General features: G+C 42.6%; 1 protein-coding gene across 5 annotated transcripts in view; it reads left to right on the forward strand.

Annotated features, from left to right (window-relative positions):
- The window catches only part of GLI3 (GLI family zinc finger 3), a 321,249-nt gene that overhangs the window by 282,244 nt on the left and 19,805 nt on the right, over positions 1–19,200 (forward strand). For all 5 annotated transcript variants that reach the window (XM_010829081.1, XM_010829080.1, XM_010829082.1 and 2 more), the window contains one exon: positions 19,012–19,161. In XM_010829081.1, coding sequence (XP_010827383.1) covers positions 19,012–19,161 — 150 coding nt within the window. The remainder of the gene's footprint in view (positions 1–19,011; positions 19,162–19,200) is intronic.

A 19,200-nucleotide genomic window follows, 5' to 3' on the forward strand; every position in this document is an offset into this window, starting at 1 on the left:
CTTATATCTAGATGAAGATGGTCTGGGACCACGGTGACCACCTGGACTTCTTAAAATGTATTTATACTTGTGGATGAGTTACTTGAAAAATGAAATGCACAAAAATCATTCTGCAGACAGTCTAGAAAAGATCACAAACATATAGTAGACTATTACTTTAAATAACCAGGTGACAAAATTTGGGTCAAACATTGAGTTTCCATTAGCTGCAGTCTCTGGTTTTTTGGGCAAGTGCGTCCCCTATTTTTCCCCTATAGAGTGTTAACATTTATAAATTTTTAGCTGGGTTCTGTGCTGTTAAAATCACACTGAATTAATAATATGCAATGTGGAGACAATTAAGCAAGCCACCTATATGTTGGAGACATGCATATGCTTGAAAGGTCAAATGAAAACTTTTTAGGAGTTGTGTGATTACTCAATATACACTGGCCATATTTGCCTAGGAAAATGTGCTTATAAAAATATGCTTTATAGAATCATGCCCCCAAATTAAAAACATATTTTAGGAATAATTTAACACTTCTTGAGAAATGAAATTCTTACTTTGGTGGAGAGGTAAAAGGCAAAGTGGAAAAATTTGCAAAAATGGCTGGTATTCAAGAAAAGTCATCCTCCCCCAGGGGTGATTTCACCATCTGAAAAATCAGTGTGAGGCGGGCTGGCTTCCGAGTTCTCTTTTGGAAAGAGATCACTTTGCACACCCACATAGCCTTAATTTTAAAATTTTTTTTTAAAGCTGCCCGGTTGAAGCCTGCATCTCAGTGTAAAGCACATTCTTCATTTATTTGTTCAATTGAAACACTAGAGGAGCAAACTGAACTTCCTTGTTTCTGTCTCTTCAAGCACTTTAGTTATGGTAGGGGGCAAAATTTCCATTTCATTAATGAGATTTCCACAAGCAGATTAAGAGGAAATATGCCCTTCAGTCTCCTGTTACTTAACAGCATTGCATTAGAAAGAAATCTCAGTATAAACCATCCACAAAAACAATAGCCAGGGGGCAAAATTCCAGTGAGACAGAGTGTAGCTTAATCAGAAGGGTAACTTGGCCTTTTTCTCTCTCCTTCATGTGAAGCTTTATTGAATTATTTCAAGAGAAACCTATGGGAAAACATAAGATTATTTGCTTTCTACAAATAGTGGAATATAGCATTGAAAGTTAGGATTACCACTTAACTGTTAGAGCTTTTACCCCAAAGTTACATCAACATTGTCATGGTGGGCAAAAATAAAGCTTAGAATTCCTTTTCTTTAATAATGAATAGGAACCAACTAAGATAACTTTGAATTATGCCATTACTAGCTCTAAATCTTAATTTACAATAAAAGTATGAAAGGGGGTCTACTTGGTGGACCCTTAAGGCATATGAGATGCTGAGGTTTATCCGATTGTTTTGAGTAGAGGAATCACAGGAAATTGCTTCTGTTTCCTGTGGCTTCTGGTTCTTAAAACATAACCCTAAGGGGGCAGGTTGGGAGTATATTGACGCCTGGAAACATAGCAGTTCTAAACATGGTATTTCCAATGATGCATTCCTCCAAGAAATGTTAATTGAGTATTTACGCTATGCTGGGCACAGTTCCAGGCACTTGGGACACACCATTGAACAAAATCAGTAGATATATCCATCTGTGTGGAACTGACATTCTCATGGGGAGGCAGGCAATAAATCATGAACAGTCTCTGTATGTAAATTACAGTATGTTGGCAATGATAAGGAGGGTAGTGGATAGAGCAGCAGGGGAGGGGGGGGAGGGGTGGAAAGTTCAAGGTGGGTGTAGGGAGGTTGCACTATAAATGGGATGATGAGTCTCATCAGGGAAGCAACACTCCAAGAAGGACTTGAAGGAGGTAAAATTATCTTGACTTAGGGCTCCATCCTAGATGTAACCCAGGTGTCTCCAGCTGCAGGTCCAAGCTGTCCAGCCTCTTAAGTGGCATTTGCCTTTAAAGCATTGGCTCTGCACTTCTGTCCACATTCTGTCTGCCCCCACCCTCTGCTGCATAGTCTAGGTGGTCTTGGATTCCATCTCCGGTCTTGCTGAGCACTCAGCCCCCACTGAGGCTCCATTTCCGGCACTCTGTCCTTGGGATGGCAAGATGAGGGTGGTCTTCTCTCCTCCAGCTGTGCACAGCTCCTTGATGAACACTGTTACACAGAACTGAATTATACAGATAGCTTTGGGGAAAACAAAAAGTGTTCAAAACAGCAAACAGCTTAAAAATCAAATATTATTGACTTCTGTCCAACATTCCTCAGCCCCCTCCAGCCTGGGAATGACAAATGAGCCGGTTTCCCTTCTTAAGTTTATATTCTCTAACCATGGGTTGGAAAGATCCCCTGGAGAAGGAAATGGCAATCCACTCCAGTATTCTTGCCAGAAGAATCCCATGGACAGACGAGCCTGGTGGGCTGCAGGCTCACCCTATATGGGCTTTGCTCCATAGAGGAGCAAAGAGTTGAACATGACTTAGCGACTAAACCATGACCGCGTCCCTAGACATTTTTTCTCTTTCTTATCTGATCCATCCAGACTTACTGGAACTGGGAAGCTGCCTCTGGAAGAAAACGTACCTTTTGTTGCTTTAACTTCTGTCTTCATCTGCCCAGGAGTTCTCCAAATCCGCTCAACACAGTTGGTGTTTCCCAGTCCCTGTCCTGTTGCTCTGAGTCCTTTGTTCTCTCCTTTACTTCCTTTTTTATTTCCCTGACTCTTAAACATTGGTCTCTGTCCTTCCCATTTGCTGTCCTTCTTCATCTTGTGTACAGTCTCCATAGGTCAGTGATTTTCAAACTGGGCTTTACGAAATCCTCAAAATTCTGTGTATATTGGGGTCACCAAACACAATATTGGGTAGGGAAGGGAGCTGCTCTCTTTCTTCAGCCACAGTCTTTGTTTCTTGAATCTTTGTGTTTAGATTTGTCTTCTTTGTTGGAGACGTCCTGGAGGTGATCTTTGGTGGCCCAGTCTGTAGAGGCTTGAAGCAGGGTGTCTTGGGTTCCTGGCCAGAGGTTGAGGCTGGGTCATGTTAGTGAGAGCACTGAACTCAAGCCACTAGACCAGTGGCCAGTGACAAGGCCCAGACCCTTCAGCTTTGCAGAGAAGTCCCACAGAGGTGGAGAGTAGGGAGACAAGTGTTTACTAGGAGGAAAAAGAGTATGGTATGTGTGGATAGACTCACAGGTGGACTCAGAAAGAGAGAGTCGCACCCTTGTGGTAGTTTGAATTACTCTTATGGGGCATTTCTTCTGGTTTCCTTTGGCTAAGCATTTTGATTTGCCTGGTTCTGAGTCTGTATTTGGTATATCTCAGGATCCTCCCATGCGTGCATGCGCATCTCTCAGCCAAGACAGATTCCACTGAAGGGGTCTACGGGTAGCTTAGCATCACTCCCCTTTTGACCTCTAAGGATCTTTCTTGTCAGGAAGGTTTCCTTGACTGCAGGGTGAGAAATATGTGGACTCATCCCTTACTTAGATAGGGCCCAACCTCCCCTCTTGATTGTCCTGCTATTGATAGAGTTTCTGTCCACAGGGAACAAACTCCAATTGCTCTCCCTGGGGGGCCCATCTACCTCCTGCCTCAGAAGCACCTCCAATATGTTATCAAACAGAAGCAGACTCTCTTCCAAATCTCTTTGACCTCCCATGCCATTTATTGTCTCAGAATCTTTCAAGTTAGAAACTACAGTATGTGTGTGTGTGTGTGTGTGTGTGTGAGTCGCTCAGTTGTATCCAACTCATTGTGACCTCATGGACTGTAGCCCACCAGGCTCCTCCGTCCATGGAATTCTCCAGGCAAGAATACTAAAGTGGGTAGTCATTCCCTTCTCCAGGGGATCTTTCCAAATCATGGATCGAACCTGAGTCTCCTGCATTGGCATGCAGATTCTTTATCGTCTGAGTCACCAGGGAAGTGCAGAAACTTTGGTATCACTTATTATTGCTGCTGCTGCTGCTAAGTCGCTTCAGTCATGTCCGACTCTGTGTGACCCCATATTACCTCTCTCTAATTCACCCTGAACACATTATTCCAATGGTGTCTCAAATGGAGCCCCTTCTAGCCATCTTCACAGCCTCTGCCCTTAGTTCAGAACCACGTCTCTCTCTTGGATAATTATAGCAGCTCCCTAAATGGGCTTGGGCATCCCAGGTGGTGCTAGTGGAAAGAACTGCCTGCCAGTGCAGCTGACCCACGTTTGATCCCTGGGTCTAGAAGATCCCTTGGAGGAGAGCATGGCAACCTACTCCAGTACTCTTGCCTGGAGAATCTCATGGGCAGAGGAGCCTGGTGGGCTACTGTCCATAGGGTCACAGAGTTGAGTTGGACGTGATTGAAGCAACCTAGTATGCATAAAAGCACAAATGGGCTCACTGTCCAGTTCCTCTGGTATGCCTGCTAGAGTTACCTTTTATAAACAAAAGTCTGATCACTGCCCTGCTTAAACTTTCTTTTGGTTGCCTGGGGTCTGGCGCCTTAGGCCATTCACCCCCCTCATGGAGGGTAGCAGGTACATAAATTGCGTTGATTGAAAAATGGTAAATTGTTCTACATGTTGAAAAGTTTACAAAAGCAGAGAGGTCTAGAGGCCTTCTTCCCATTTTATTTTGGTAAGACAAAACTGGAAAAGCTTGGGGCAAACAGGCCTGCCAGTTGTCTATGATATGGAGACTCGTGCATTCTTCTGGGTGGCTTACTTAATTGCAAAGGTGTCTGTGATGTGAAAGCTAATTTTTAAACAGTATTTCTTTCTGCGTTGTTCTGACAGCCAGTCTTGGCTAAGATCCAGTGGACGTGTCTTACTGAGTCTTGGCTCTTCAATGTCTAGCTCAGTAACCGTCATATCATAAGTAAGCATTGAGTTAATAGTGAATGAATGAGTCAGCCCAGCGGGACTGTGGGCAGATTTCCAAATGGATAATTTTGCCTGCTTGCCTGCTTCCTTCCTTTCTTCCAATAGCTCTTGAGATTTGCCTGTGTTTCTGCCATCAGCAGTCACAACCGCCGTCTTGGCACATACATGCTAACTGAATCTTCTTCTGACTGTGAGAAACTCTCCTGGCACTTTTCATGCAAGAGGACAGTTTCTTTGCAAGGTGATGGGCAGAAGACCTTTAGGGTGGGTCATGGTCAGGGATGTGGCTTGGACTGGACTGGCCTCAGGATAACTTTTCTATCCCGTATTTTCAAAGGATGTCATTGAAAAAAAAAAAAAGATACTTGACTCTTCTCCAAATACTAAAAATAGATTTGAAATCCAAATATTTCTAAAATGTTTATTTATTTATTGGCCTGCATTGGATGCTAGTTACAGTATGTGGCATCTTCACTGTGGCTCATGGGCTTCTCTAGTTGCCGTGTGTGCAGGCTTAGCTGCTCCTTGCACGTGGGGAATCTTAATTCCCTGACCAGGGATCAGACTCATGTCCCCTGCATTGCAAGGATTCTTAACCATTGGAACAGCAGAGGAGTCCTCAAATACATTTTATTGTATTTGTTTCTACTTTCACAAAAATTCTAGCCATTAAAATTATGAGACTGAAATGAAATGAAATGAAAATGCCAGTTCAAGGGCTGAGTGCCAAAATGTTCAGAATCAGACTTGAATGGAGGGAACATGGCAGCTTTTATAAGAGCAGTGAATGAGAAACCAACCTTTCAAAGTCAAGTCACACCTTTAATTCACTTTTATTTATTTTTCCTTGAATTTTGAATTTTCTCACAATCATACTGTCTGCTAAGGCTCTTTACAAAAAACAATAACTGGATGTTCAGGTTTGGTGGATTTCTATGACCATAAAGCTACACTCAATATTTTTTATCACCTAGAAGTGAAAAGAATCTGAAAAATTATATATATATATGTATGTATATATAACTGGATCATCCTGCTATATACCTGAAAGTAACACAACATTGTAAATCAATAAAAATTAATTTTGATTTTTATCCTTCAATAAAAAAATAAAAAATTCATTAGAAAAAAATTAAGTCATTAAAGACTAATATTTTGTATGCCCCTAGATATTGGAATTCCTAATATTTTATATCACAAAAAGGAAAAGTTTGTATCTACCTTCGTATTCAGAAAGACTTTAAAAAATGAGTCTTGCTTATTCTTCTTAGAACTAGTCACAGTATATATGTGTGCGTGTGTGAACACATTAAACATCTCAAATTAAAAGTGTAAGGTGTGCTGTTACAATTGTATGATTGTACACATATAACCCACCTTTCAAAGTATGATAACGTAAGAAGTATTTTGACAGTACTTTGCGGAGTGTAACTACTCTACAAATACTAGTTGGATTCTTATTGCACAGAGAAACCACACATGAACCCTCTTTTCTCTTCAGGGCAGAAATCTTAGCCCACAAAGTGGGAGGATTTTAATGCTCTGGAACACAATTTGGCTTCTGAAGTCTTTTGTGTGTGTGATGGTAAATGCTATTGTCATGAATGGTCGTGCTTTCCAGATATGCTGGACTCTTAGAAATGACCCATCCATGTGAGTGCCTGATTCACTTGGTCCTCAGGAAAGGTTGCATCTTACAGGTTGCATCCTGGCCATTCTTCTCAGCCTAGGAGGGGGTGAGGAACAGAAGGGAAGCCTTTTGCTACTTCCCCTTTGGAACTAGACCTTTGGTCAGAAGACTTGATGCTTACCGTGTTTGATGAATTTGTTAAGTGCAAAGAAATGAAGTAGAAGATGCTTTTTGGGAGACAGACTTTCCAAATTATTTCATTCCGTGACACATAGTTAAAAAGGTCTTGTGTACATCCTAAGTCGCTTAAGTTGTGTCCAATTCTTTGTGACCGTATGCTCACAAAGACTGCCAGTCTCCTCTGTCCATGGGATTCTCCAAGCAAGGATACGGGAGTCAGTTCCAGGGGATCTTCCCTGACCCAGGGATCAAACCACATCTCTTACATCTCCTGCATTGGCAGGCAGGTGATGTAAAGGCAGGTGGCACTTTACCACTAGTGCCAGCTGGGAAGCCAGAATGGTCTTGCCCGACTGGATTTATTACTAGTAGTATTCTTATTCTTCTTCTTGTTCATCACTAAGTTGTCTCTGACTCTTTGCCACCCTGTGAACTGTAGCCCCCCAGGCTCCTCTGTCCATGGAATTTTCCAGGCAAGAATTCTAGAGTGGGGTGCCATTTCCTTCTCCAGGAGATCTTCCTGACCCAGGGATCAAACCCATGTCTCATCTCCTGCATCTCCTTCGTTGCAGGTGAAGTTTTTTTTTTACTGCTGAGCCACAAAGGAAGCCCAAGCAAAATAGACAACATTAATCAATAGTATTTACACTTTTCTTTTTAAAAATTCTTCTCAAAAACTGCAGTATCTTTAATATTAGGTCATCTTAATCATTAATACATTAATCATCTTAATCATTAATACATTAAATCATTGGCTTGGTTAAACCAGTGTATATTTCTGTGTCCTGGAGTTGAACCAGTAATGCATGTACTTCTTGTGGGGGAGGGGTATCAGCTTAGATAAATTATATCATATTTATTTCTAGTTTCTAATTCAAGGTAACAACAAAAATTAAAAAGTAGAATTCTGAATTACCTGTGCTTGAATTTTCCACAAATTTTTAGTGAATCTTAGGATAGATCATGTATTAGGAAATAGCAGTTTTTCCAGTATACACTATTTTTGCATTAAATTCCTCAAACATACATATGAATATACAGATTCGTGTACAATGTTTTCGTTTTCTTTTGTTTATAACTCTGCACAAAATTTCATATTCTCCACCTTTGTACTCATTTTTACAACTTGAAAGATGAAGAAGGAATACTCAGAGACGTTATATAAGTAAAGTTCCCAGGTTGTTAACGTTGGGTCCAGTGTGAAATCCACCAGGAAATATCGGGTCATAACAGTATGTTCTACTCTGACTCAATCTGTCTGTGGATTGTGCTTGTGTGTGTGTGAATACAAGCTATGATATGATGCAGTCTTTGGTTCCTTGGGAAATCATTTGCCAGCCCCAAGCCCTAGATACAGTCCTATCTTCCTCAACAATTTCCTCTGTTAGCAGAGGCCATCACCAAGTGTACTTCTGTGGTTTTCCTTTTTTTTGGAGGGGATGGTAACATCTTTCTTGGGCTGTATTCATAGATCATGCTGTCCACCCGTTTCAGGAAAACAACAACTCAGTATGTTTGGATATATTCACAGAGTTGTGTCACGATCACTCCAATCAGTTTTACAGTGTTTTTATTATCCCAGAAAGAAACCTCATTTTCCGTCTTCCAATCCCTCCTCAACCATAGCCAAGCACTAACTTACAGCTTTACCTGTTCTGGGCCTTTCAAATACATGGAATCTCACAATATTTGTCCTTTTGTGACTGACTTCTTTCCTTAACATAATGTTGCCAAGCTTCGTGCTTGCTCCTAAATGTGAATGATGAAAGGAATCCCAGTCTCCGGCTTACCTTGGTGGTGGTGGGAGTGAGGGCAGTATTTTCAGTTGATATCAATTCTCTCAACTGAACATTGTGAAGCCCTTTGTCCAGACATTTACCGTTTTAAGGAATTTTGCCTTTCTTACTCATAGAATAAAATAATTTCATTACAGATTTATAGCTAGAAACAAGATTTTAATGACTGTCAGAGAGACTTTTTCTTAACCAAGAAGCACATTTATTCTTTCTCAACCAAGAAACATATTTTAATTTTTATATCACCCTAATTTTTAATAGTCACAGATCAGAAATAGGAAAGAAAGTACTCTACTTTTAGAAAGAGAATGCAGTTTTGTACCCAAATTCTGGAGTCCTTTTGATGTTTTCTGTATCATTTTATAGTTAGATTAAAAACTGAAAGCTACATGAATATATTAGCCAGTGTGAACTGAAACAGTCATTTTGTGAGGTCTTCATGAAGATCCCTCCCACAGCAAGCAATGATAGCTTTTTAAATACTCTGCCAGGAAGATTGATGGGTGCCACCAAAACCATTTAAATTATTTTATTTATCTAAAATTAAAGTGCATATTGAGATAAAAGGCCTGTTTCAACCCCGATAGTCTCTGACTTCTGCTTTCTTCACTTCTGCCTTCTAAAGCCTTAAGGAATCCAATCACAGGGGCTACCTAATAGAATCCGTGTCACGCGATTGTAAAACTTTCCCAAATGTTACATATGTCAAATAATACACAAATCAGAAAGGTATATGGCTCCTTTCAGGTGCAAAGTTTCAAGGAATTCTTGTAGGCAAAGCCTTTAAACCTCTCTCCCAAATCAGTTTGAAAGTAAAGTAAATTTTATTTGATTCAAAATTATTTTTCCCTTTTTCTGCTTTTCAGAAATATTTCTGGACTACGAAGTCAGGAGCCTACTCATAGATTTATAATATAAGGTCAGGAAGCCAATTGAGCTTTCTTAAAATTGTTTACCTGTTGATATCACATTCTGTGCCAAAGTAGAAGGCCTTCTTAACAGACTTCCTGAGCCAATATGGAGAAGATTCAAATTATCGAGTTCTGTTAAACATTTTAATTTGCTCAGGCCTGTTTGTGAGCTCATCTAGCAGCAATGTGAATTGACTTAGAAAGTATTAAACATTACTGGTTTGATAGTCTGAGAAGGAAAGTCTTGGTTTCATGTTTTTCCTTTTAAAATATTATCATGGCATTCAGATAGTGGCATATTCGTATGTGTAGATACAGAGAAATGTAGCAAAGGGATAAATCAGAAATGACACAAGAATACAGCCAACATCCCAGGTCAGCCCAATCCCTTGCAATCCCACAGTGCAGTTCCATTGTCTTGGGTATTTAAATATGAAATGCAACACTTTCCGAGCCTTTATTTTCTTTTCTATTAAAACGGGAGTACTTTGTGTATGCATGTGCATACATGTGTGTGTGATTGCATATGTGTATACGTGTGATCATGGACATTTGTGTGCAGAGAGAGATCATGTTTACCTGAACATTGTTTTTCTAAAAACTGTAACTCTCAGTTTTCACATATACCTTGTGCTGTGAAAATCTTGGCAACTTTCCTTGTAGCAACTTTTTAAGTTGGTGAAAAAGTTCGGTGTTATTTGAGAAACACGAGATACTGCCAGAAAGACTGGTGTGTAACGTATATGCACAGGGGAGCCTGATGGAAATGGTGGTGAGGGTTGAGCCTGAAGTTTTACATTTCCTGCCTTCACTGTTTTTAGGTTGCATAACTGTAATGTTTTCATTTCAACAGTGGAAGGAATTTACCTTCTTGATGTTAGGGATGTGGCTAATTTAGAGAATGAATCACCGGCAACAGCAAGGTGTTTGTCTACTGGTTAACCTGGGCAGAGTGTGAATGGAGCTGTGCAAACCTTCCACCCACACCACTGAGCCCTGTGGTAGCCTCTCCTCCGAGTCAGTTGGTGGGGAATTGGGCCAAAGGAGAAGGGCAGGAATGGAGACGCAGACGTGAAAAACAGACATGTGGACATGGCGGGGAGAGGGAGGGGTGGGATGAATTGGGAGATTTGGATGGATATATATATATATATATATATATATACATACACTACCATGTGTAAAATAGATAGCTAGTGGGACACTGTGGAGAAGGCAATGGCACCCCACTCTAGTACTCTTGCCTGGAAAACCCCATGGACGGAGGAGCCTGGTAGGCTGCAGTCCATGAAGTTGCTGAGTTGGACACGACTGAGTGACTTCACTTTCACTTTTCACTTTCACGCACTGGAGAAGGAAATGGAAACCCACACCAGTGTTCTTGCCTGGAGAATCCCAGGGACGGGGGAGCCTGGTGGGCTGCCGTCTATGGGGTCGCACAGAGTCGGACACGACTGAGGCGACTTAGCAGCAGCAGCAGCAGTGATATAGCAAACGGAGCTAGCTATACCAGTGATGACCTAGAGGGGTAGAATGGCAGGATGGATGGGAAGGAGGCTTAAGAGGAAGGGGATATATGGATATATATATATATATATATGTTATATACACACACACACTTATAGTTGATCCACTTTATTGTACAGCAGAAACTAACACAACATTGTAAAGCAATTATATTCCAATTAAAAAAAAGGCAGAAGTGTCCTTCCAGAGTTCATGAACTGCTTGAATAGCAGCCTTATTTGGGGAGCAGCAAACATTTGGGATAGATGGTCGGCATGTGTGTGTTTCGTCAGAAGGGTTAGGGACAGACTGAAGATGAATGGTCAGCTCTGAACTCAGACTGCAATAAGAAACAAAAGAAAGGATCCTGATGAAGTCAGTGAAGTCTATTGTGGGCATCTCTTTTGCTGCTAGTAAAAGAAAAGCTTCATTTTCCTTCCTGCACCATTGCAGCCTCCAAGGTTGATGCCAAGTGGTGGGCTTCTCAAAGAGATGCCCTTGAAAGAAGTATCATCTAGAAAAATGGTTTATAGCTTATCTTATATACGTGTATGCTGCTAAGTCGCTTCAGTTGTGTCCGACTCTGTGCGACCCCATAGACGGCAGCCCACCAGGCTCCCCCGTCCCTGGGATTCTCCAGGCAAGAACACTGGAGTGGGTTGCCATTTCCTTCTCCAATGCATGAAAGTGAAAAGTGAATGTGAAGTTGCTTAGTCGTGCCCAACTCTTAGCGACCTCATGGACTGCAGCCTACCAGGCTCTTCTGTCCATGGGATTTCCCAGGCAAGAGTACTGGAGTGGGGTGCCATTGCCTTCTCCCATATATGTGTATCTTAACAGAAACAGAGACACAGACATAGAGAACAAAGTATGGACACCAAGGGAAGAAGGGGAGGGTGGGATGAATTGGGAGACTGGAATTGATATATATACACTACTATATATAAAATAGATAACTAATGAGAACCTATTGTATAGCACAGGGAACTCTACTCAGTGCTCTGTGGTGACCTAAATGGAAAGGAAATCCAAAAGAAACAGAGGGGATGTATGTTTGCATATAGCTGATTCACTTTACTGTACGGTAGAAACTAATACAACATTGTAAAGCAAGTATATCCTAAAGAAAATTTTTTAAAAAAGAAGAAAGAAATACCTTCCACTTCTCCAATAGCCAGGCCAACTGTAGTGATTCCCCCCGCACCTTCCTCTGTGCCCCCAGAGCTCCATGGGGAGTACAAGAGACAAGAATCCCAGGTCTTGGCTCATCCTGTTACAAACATGATCACGATGGCCAGATACCAGCTTGGTTGGTTGACTGTGGGCTCCTGAGATGCTTTATTTTTTTCATCAGTCATCAGTTTCTTGAGGCAAATGTTTACAATCTCACTTCATCAGGAAACTCAGTGGCTGGACTCAGTCTTTCTGGGGTTGACTGGTCCTGATGTCCTCATCCTATTTATTCAGACGGGGAGCTGTCCGGGTTGGCCCCGCTGAGAGAGTTGGCATCCAGAGCCGTAATTTACACCATCTATCTCTTTCTGGCGCTTGGGCCTCTGGCAAATTGCATGTCTTGGTGTTGGATTAGTTTGGAATTTAATCATGCATTATTTTCCCTCCAATTAAATTATTTATATATTTGATTAACGTTTTCACTGCCAGGAAGTCAAATTTTCAGTGAAACCACAAATAAACAGAGGCCCTTTGAATTTCAGGCCTGCCTCCTAGGGAATCTGCCTGTCTGTTTGAGTGTTAAGAATTCGCTGTTTCTTAGCTACGTAGGATTTTGGTGAGCAAAGAAGAGGTGCTTTTTTCACTTAGTCCCAGGAACATGGTGCAGAGAGGGACATATGTCTGGCTAACTCCCTCCCCTCATGGCATCATGACCCTCACTTTTATTCCTTTTTACTGCCTTCTCTGTGCTCTGGCCCTGAGACATACCTCCTCCTAATTTTACTTCCTTAGGCTCTAGAGCCAGCCTAACCAATAATGTCAAGGGCTCTGTTAGCCCAGAAAGGAAACTTTGAAGTCATAGATTTCAGGGAGAGCAAAATAAATGGCCCACAGGCCAAATCTGGCTACTGCTTGTGTTTATACAGCCCAGGAGCCAAGAATGATTTTTACACTTTTAAATAATTGGAAAAAAGATGTAAAGACTGTCCTAGGATACTTCACAGTTTCAGCATCCGTCAACAGATAGCTGAGCCCATTTATTTGCGTGTTAAAGTAGCAGCAGAGGTGAGCAGACTCGATAGAAACTTTTTGGCCTGCAGAGCCTAAAATACTTACTCTCTGGTTTTTTACAGAAAAAGTTTGTAAACATCCAATGTAGTTCATCACCTCTATTTTACATATGGGAAAAATTAAGGCCCAGATAGGTGAATTGTCCAAAAGTACACAGCTCATTCGAACTTGGTCTGGGGACATCTTCCAGTGCATCACCTCACCCACCCACCCCCCGGGCCTATTCCCATGCTCCTGTGGTATGAGCTCTGTCCGAACATGAGCCCTACATGAGTGCCTGCAGAGGCCAAAGTGGTTTTTTTTGGCAGAGTAAATATTTAGGACACTTGGACACATGAAGTCTATGATTTCTTGGAATTTTAAGTTTCACCTGAAATCTAGCTTCAGAAAGTGTTTTAAGCTCAAAGATGCAAAATGACATATACACAGGGATCTAGTGTATAGCACAGGGAACTCTCCTCAATATTCCGTAATAACCTAAGTAGAAAAAGATTTGAAAAAGAACAGATACATGTATATGTATCACTGAATCACTTTGCTGTACACCTGAAACTAACACAATATTGTTAATCAATCCAATATCAAATAAAAATTAAAACGTAAATAAATAACCTAAATAACAGAAAGATTTCTGTGTTTCTTTGAAGTAATTGATTATGTCCTGTGCTCAGTATTTGAACCCTTAAAGACAAACAAGACTGACCTGGTCTCTGCCAACCAAGGTCAGAGAATCTCATTCCAAGAACAGTAACTTGTGGTCTCAATCCAGGTTGGCACTCAAGCAGTTTCAGAAAAACACAAAAGCATGTTAGATAGGACTTAGATCTACTCTATGGGGCAGAAAGCGAAAATTCCCAAGATGCTAACCTTTTTGAAACTGAGGTTGCTTCCACGGTCCCAAGGAACTTCTCCTCTGTTCCTCTCCAGATGAGAGAAGGCCGGGTATTGTGGTTACTGATGGGCACTGGATTCCCACCACTGGGATTTTTCAGACATTGTCCAGAGGTCAAGGCTGATGCAACTTGGCCAGGTATTAATCTGAGATGGTTTGCATTTTCCAGGCACTGCTCTCCTCAGCCCATTGTCAGCACCCCCATCCCAGCTCAATGGCAGATCCCTCGACTCCCTGGTTAGCAGCTTCTACACTTTTGGTTACTAAAGTCTCATCCAGTTTAAACTTACAGCCTCCTGTCCAATCACAGCCTTCTTCCCCTACACCGGCCAGGCTCCCAGCTCAAGGAGGCTGGCAGGCTCTTTGTTTTTCTCCCACCTCACCCACCTGAAGGAGGGCACCTCTTTCCTCTCCACCCAGAGTCTGGCTCCTCCAGCCTGATGGGGAGGACAGGAGGCTTTACTAGCTTCAGGTGGCACCTTCCCTGTTGGTCATCTCAGGCGCCCTGGTGGGTGCACGTGAGTTCCATGCAGAGGTTTCTCTCATAGTCTGCCTGCTGGACACCTGACCCAGAGTGCTGCATTTTAGGTGGGCCCCGGTTGGCCACCTCACAGGTCTCCACTGGGCCCCTGGAAGCTCATGCCTCCTACTACACCCAGCAATGGCAGTGCTGGGCTGCTCCCATGTCTGCCTGGCACATCCACTCCTACCTACATGTTCCTCTCCCGGTTCCTCGATGGCACCAAGATCTGACCTTCTCTAGGGGCTTCCACCCATCTTTTTCTCCACCCCCGTCCTCATCTGCACACCCACCAGGTCTCCACTCATCCTTCAGTCCCACTTTAAATGCCTCTCACTGGAGAAGCTGACCCTGGTCTTTGGTGCTCCCCACAGATTTGGGACCCTCTGTTAATTGTTTTTCTAAAGCCCTCTTATTTCCCTTCCTAACACTGAGCATAACTATAATTGTACAGTCATTTAAGCCATTATCCATGTCCCTCCAGCAGACTGTAATTTCCTCAGGAAAAGACTCAGGTCTGTCTGAGTCTACAGCACAGGACCTGATGTGCAGCAGTACTCAGTACATACATGTCAGTATGTGGGGATAGATGAAATGTGGTGATCACTGAGTATTTCTTTTATTCTCTCTGGCAAGATGGGGTTCACATTTGGATATCATTCCAATCATTCAAGTTCTTTTGAATTCTTGATACTATATTATTTTAAAGTAATACAGCATCTACATTAAAATCTTACTGTATGGATACTGGGTAAAATGTAGTTGAAGTAAGTCAGGCAAAAGCATCAAATATAAATTCTTGGCTCCAGAGAAAGTTCAGTGTCTCACCTAAGCCAATCAAACCAACAGGTATTTATGGAGGACTTGCCAAGTACCAGGGCCACCCCTCAGTGGCTGAGAATACAAAACCAAAAGATGTGGGTCCTGACCTAAGGAGTTAACTAAACCCAAACTCTCAGGTCATATTCCAATTTTAACTTTCCCTGTCTTTTCCCTCCCTCCTTTCTTTCTTCCCTTCCTCTCATCCTTCTTTTTCTTTCATGTCTTCATCCAAGGAGCTTAATGTCTAATAACGTGGAAAATAGCTGAGCCAAGAGCAGTCTTTATGGAGGGGATTTGTGTGACCATTAATTGTTTTCCCTAGAAAGGAGAGTTTGTATAACACCTCCATATCATGTGGGCTTAATGACTGGGCTTCTGTACATATCTGGGACAGTCTTGGGCGATGTGAAAGGACCACAGACATGTTCTTGAAGCAAACATTTAAAGATGGCATATTGTCCCCTGGCCGACAGATCTGTTCTCTTCATCCATGTATGTGCCCCTGTATCGCTTTAAAAAATATATATTATTGTAGTATAGTTGCTTTACAATGTTGTGTTAGCCTCTTCTGTACAGCAAAATGAATCAGCTATGAGTATGCTTGCTTGCTAAGTTGCTTTAGTCATTTCCAACTCTGTGAAAGCCTATGGATTATAGCCTGCCAGGCTTCTCTGTCCATGAGATTCTCCAGGCAAGAATACTAGAGTGGGTTGCCATGCCCTTCTCTAGTGGATCTTCCCAACACAGAGATCGAACCTGAGTCTCTAATGTCTCCTGCAATGGTAGGTGGGTTCTTTACCATTGGTGCCACCTAGGAAGCCACTTTAAGTATGGCAAAATCAATACAAAAGTAAAATAAATAAATTAATTAATAAAAAAAAAGAAAGTGAAAAGAAAATGAAAGTCACTCAGTCATGTCTAGCTCTTTGCAACCCTGTGGACACTAATACAGTCCATGGAATTCTCCAGGCCAGAATACTGGAGTGAGTAGCCATTCCCTTCTCCAGGGGATCTTCCCCACCCAGAGATCAAACCCAGGTCTCCCGCACTGCAGGCAGATTCTTTATCAGCTGAGCCACCAGGGAAGTCCTAAAGCTCAACATTCAGAAAACGAAGATCATGGCATCCGGTCCCACCACTTCATGGGAAATAGATGGGGAAACAGTGGAAATAGTGTCAGACTTTATTTTTCTGGGCTCCAAAATCACTACAGATGGTGACTGCAGCCATGAAATTAAAAGACGCTTACTCCTTGGAAGGAAAGTTATGACCAACCTAGATAGCATATTCAAAAGCAGAGACATTACTTTGCCAACAAAGGTTTGTCTAGTCAAGGCTATGGTTTTTCCTGTGGTCACGTATGGATGTGAGAGTTGGACTGTGAAGAAGGCTGAGCACTGAAGAATTGATGCTTTTGAACTGTGGTGTTGGAGAAGACTCTTGAGAGTCCCTTGGACTGCAAGGAGATCCAAGCAGTCCATTCTGAAGGAGATCAGCCCTGGGATTTCTTTGGAGGGAATGATGCTAAAGCTGAAACTCCAGTACTTTGGCCACCTCATGCGAAGAGTTGACTCGTTGGAAAAGACTCTGATGCTGGGACGGATTGGGGGCAGGAGGAGAAGGGAACGACAGAGGATGAGATGGCTGGATGGCATCACTGACTCGATGGATGTGAGTCTGAGTGAACTCCGGGAGTTGGTGATGGACAGGGAGGCCTGGCGTACTGCAATTCATGGGGTCGCAAAGAGTCAGACACGACTGAGCAACTGATCTGATCTAATCTGATACATATATGTATACGTGTATATATACATCCCCTCTTTTTTGGATTCCCTTCTCATTTAGGTCACCACAGAGCACTGAGTAGAGTTCCCTGTGCTACACAGTTAGGCTCTCATTAGTTATCTATTTCATGTATAGTAGTGTATACATGTCAGTCCCAATCTCCCAATCCATCCCATCCCGTGTCCCCCTTGGTGTCCAGTATGTGTTCTCTACGTCTGTGTCTCTAGCCTACCATACAGAGTGAAGTCAAAAAGAAAAAAACTATTGTATAATGCCACTTATGTATGGAATCTAGAAAAATGATACAGGTGAACTTGTTCCCAGCATCAGTTTTAAGGAACTCTCATACTGAGGACAGTTAGCTTTTTACAGAAAACACACAACTGTCTATCAGGGGGTTGCGATGCCGTAATGAACCGGAGTGATTCTCTCTATGGGTTCTTCGTCACGTGCAGAGCTTCTGAAAGGATCTTGGTTGTCTGCCTGCACCCTGGGCCATGTCACCTGCTCTCTCCTGTCTCTCCGGCTTTCTGAGAGCTGTTCTAGGAGAGTATACCATGATTGCTTTTCTCTGCCTTCATCCAGTTTTAAACTACAAACACAACACAACAGACTGCTTTCTTTTTTTTCCTTACAGCAACCGGTCGCCTAGTGGAGTAACTGGGCAAGGCTGAGTGATGGAATTTTACCCCCAGGCCCCCAGAGACCACTCAGTTAGGACCCAGAACCTCATCAAGAAAGTAATTAAAAGTCCTGTCACTGCTACGTGGCCCAGAAAACCCAGGGGAGGTTTCTGTCACTGCACAAATTTTTTGGTGGTGTTTCTATGTATGTGTGGGCAAGGGTTCACAAATGCCTTGAATTAAGGCAGATAAAGTATGGGGCAGCCAGAGAATAAACCGAGAGGATCAACCTAGGGCACAGATTTCCCCCATCACCCGTGACTGAACATTATCTTACTTGAGCAGACCTAAGTTTGATCCAAATTAAGAACCACGTCTTCTGGTGTGTCTGTAGGTTGCACCTGTCTCCCAGTTGTAGGACCTTTGATGTATGGATCCAAGGAACTCTATTAATATACAATGGGATTCTAAAACTTTGAATCGGAATTCAGAGAAATTTCAGGGACATTCAACTTCATTTTTAAAACCAAATTCACAGAATTCTACAGCTGGAAAGAACCTTAGAAACTAGGGGATTTGTTCCTTTATTTTGTGCAGGAGGATAGCACAGACCCTCAGAGACTGTTTTGTTGACGATCACCTGGCCTTCATTTTCAGTCAAGTTCATTTCTCTGTGATTCTTATCAAAAGAATGATCTCCCTAACTGGAACTAAAGTGCCATTTGAAAAAGTGCTTTGGTTTTTCCTAGTTCTTGTTACAGACGTGTGTGTGTGTGTGTGTGTGTGTGCGCGCCCTTCCTGCAGTCTTAAGCCACATCACTAGCCCAGGTGCTACCCAAGGCCTGAAGAGGGTGAGAGCTGGAGGTCCCCTCTGTGGTCACTTCACCTGGACCCCAACTTCGCAGGTGAAAGATAGCAGAGGCCCAGAGAGGACGTGTGTGTCTCACCCCATCTCACAACTCCTGTCTTCCGTTGCCCTTGCAGTATCTTTTCCAGGACTCCAAGCTTCTTCCAAATCCTGTCACTTCTGCTAGTTAAAAAAAGTGTCTCTCCACAGTTGGTAACAGCAAACTGACTTAAGAAATGTACTAACCAGAATAGAATCGTCTGCCATATGGGAAAGGTACCGTGGAGCCTTTAGGACTTAAGGTTAGGGGGTTTGGGGCCCTCTGTTATGCTGCCTGCAGAAAAGAGTTGTATATTTCCATTTGATTTCTCTTTTTTTTTTCCCCAAAACCCAGCATATAAATAACGACCACATCCATGGAGAGAAGAAGGAGTTTGTGTGCCGGTGGCTCGACTGCTCCAGAGAACAGAAACCCTTCAAAGCCCAGTATATGCTGGTGGTGCACATGCGCAGGCACACGGGGGAGAAGCCTCACAAATGCACTGTGAGTCCCGGGGTGGGGGGAGGGGCGGGATGTGCACCT

This window comes from Bison bison, unplaced genomic scaffold (genome assembly GCF_000754665.1).
Source record: "Bison bison bison isolate TAMUID 2011002044 unplaced genomic scaffold, Bison_UMD1.0 scf7180017864499, whole genome shotgun sequence".
In the NCBI taxonomy this organism is placed as follows: Eukaryota; Metazoa; Chordata; class Mammalia; order Artiodactyla; family Bovidae; genus Bison; species Bison bison.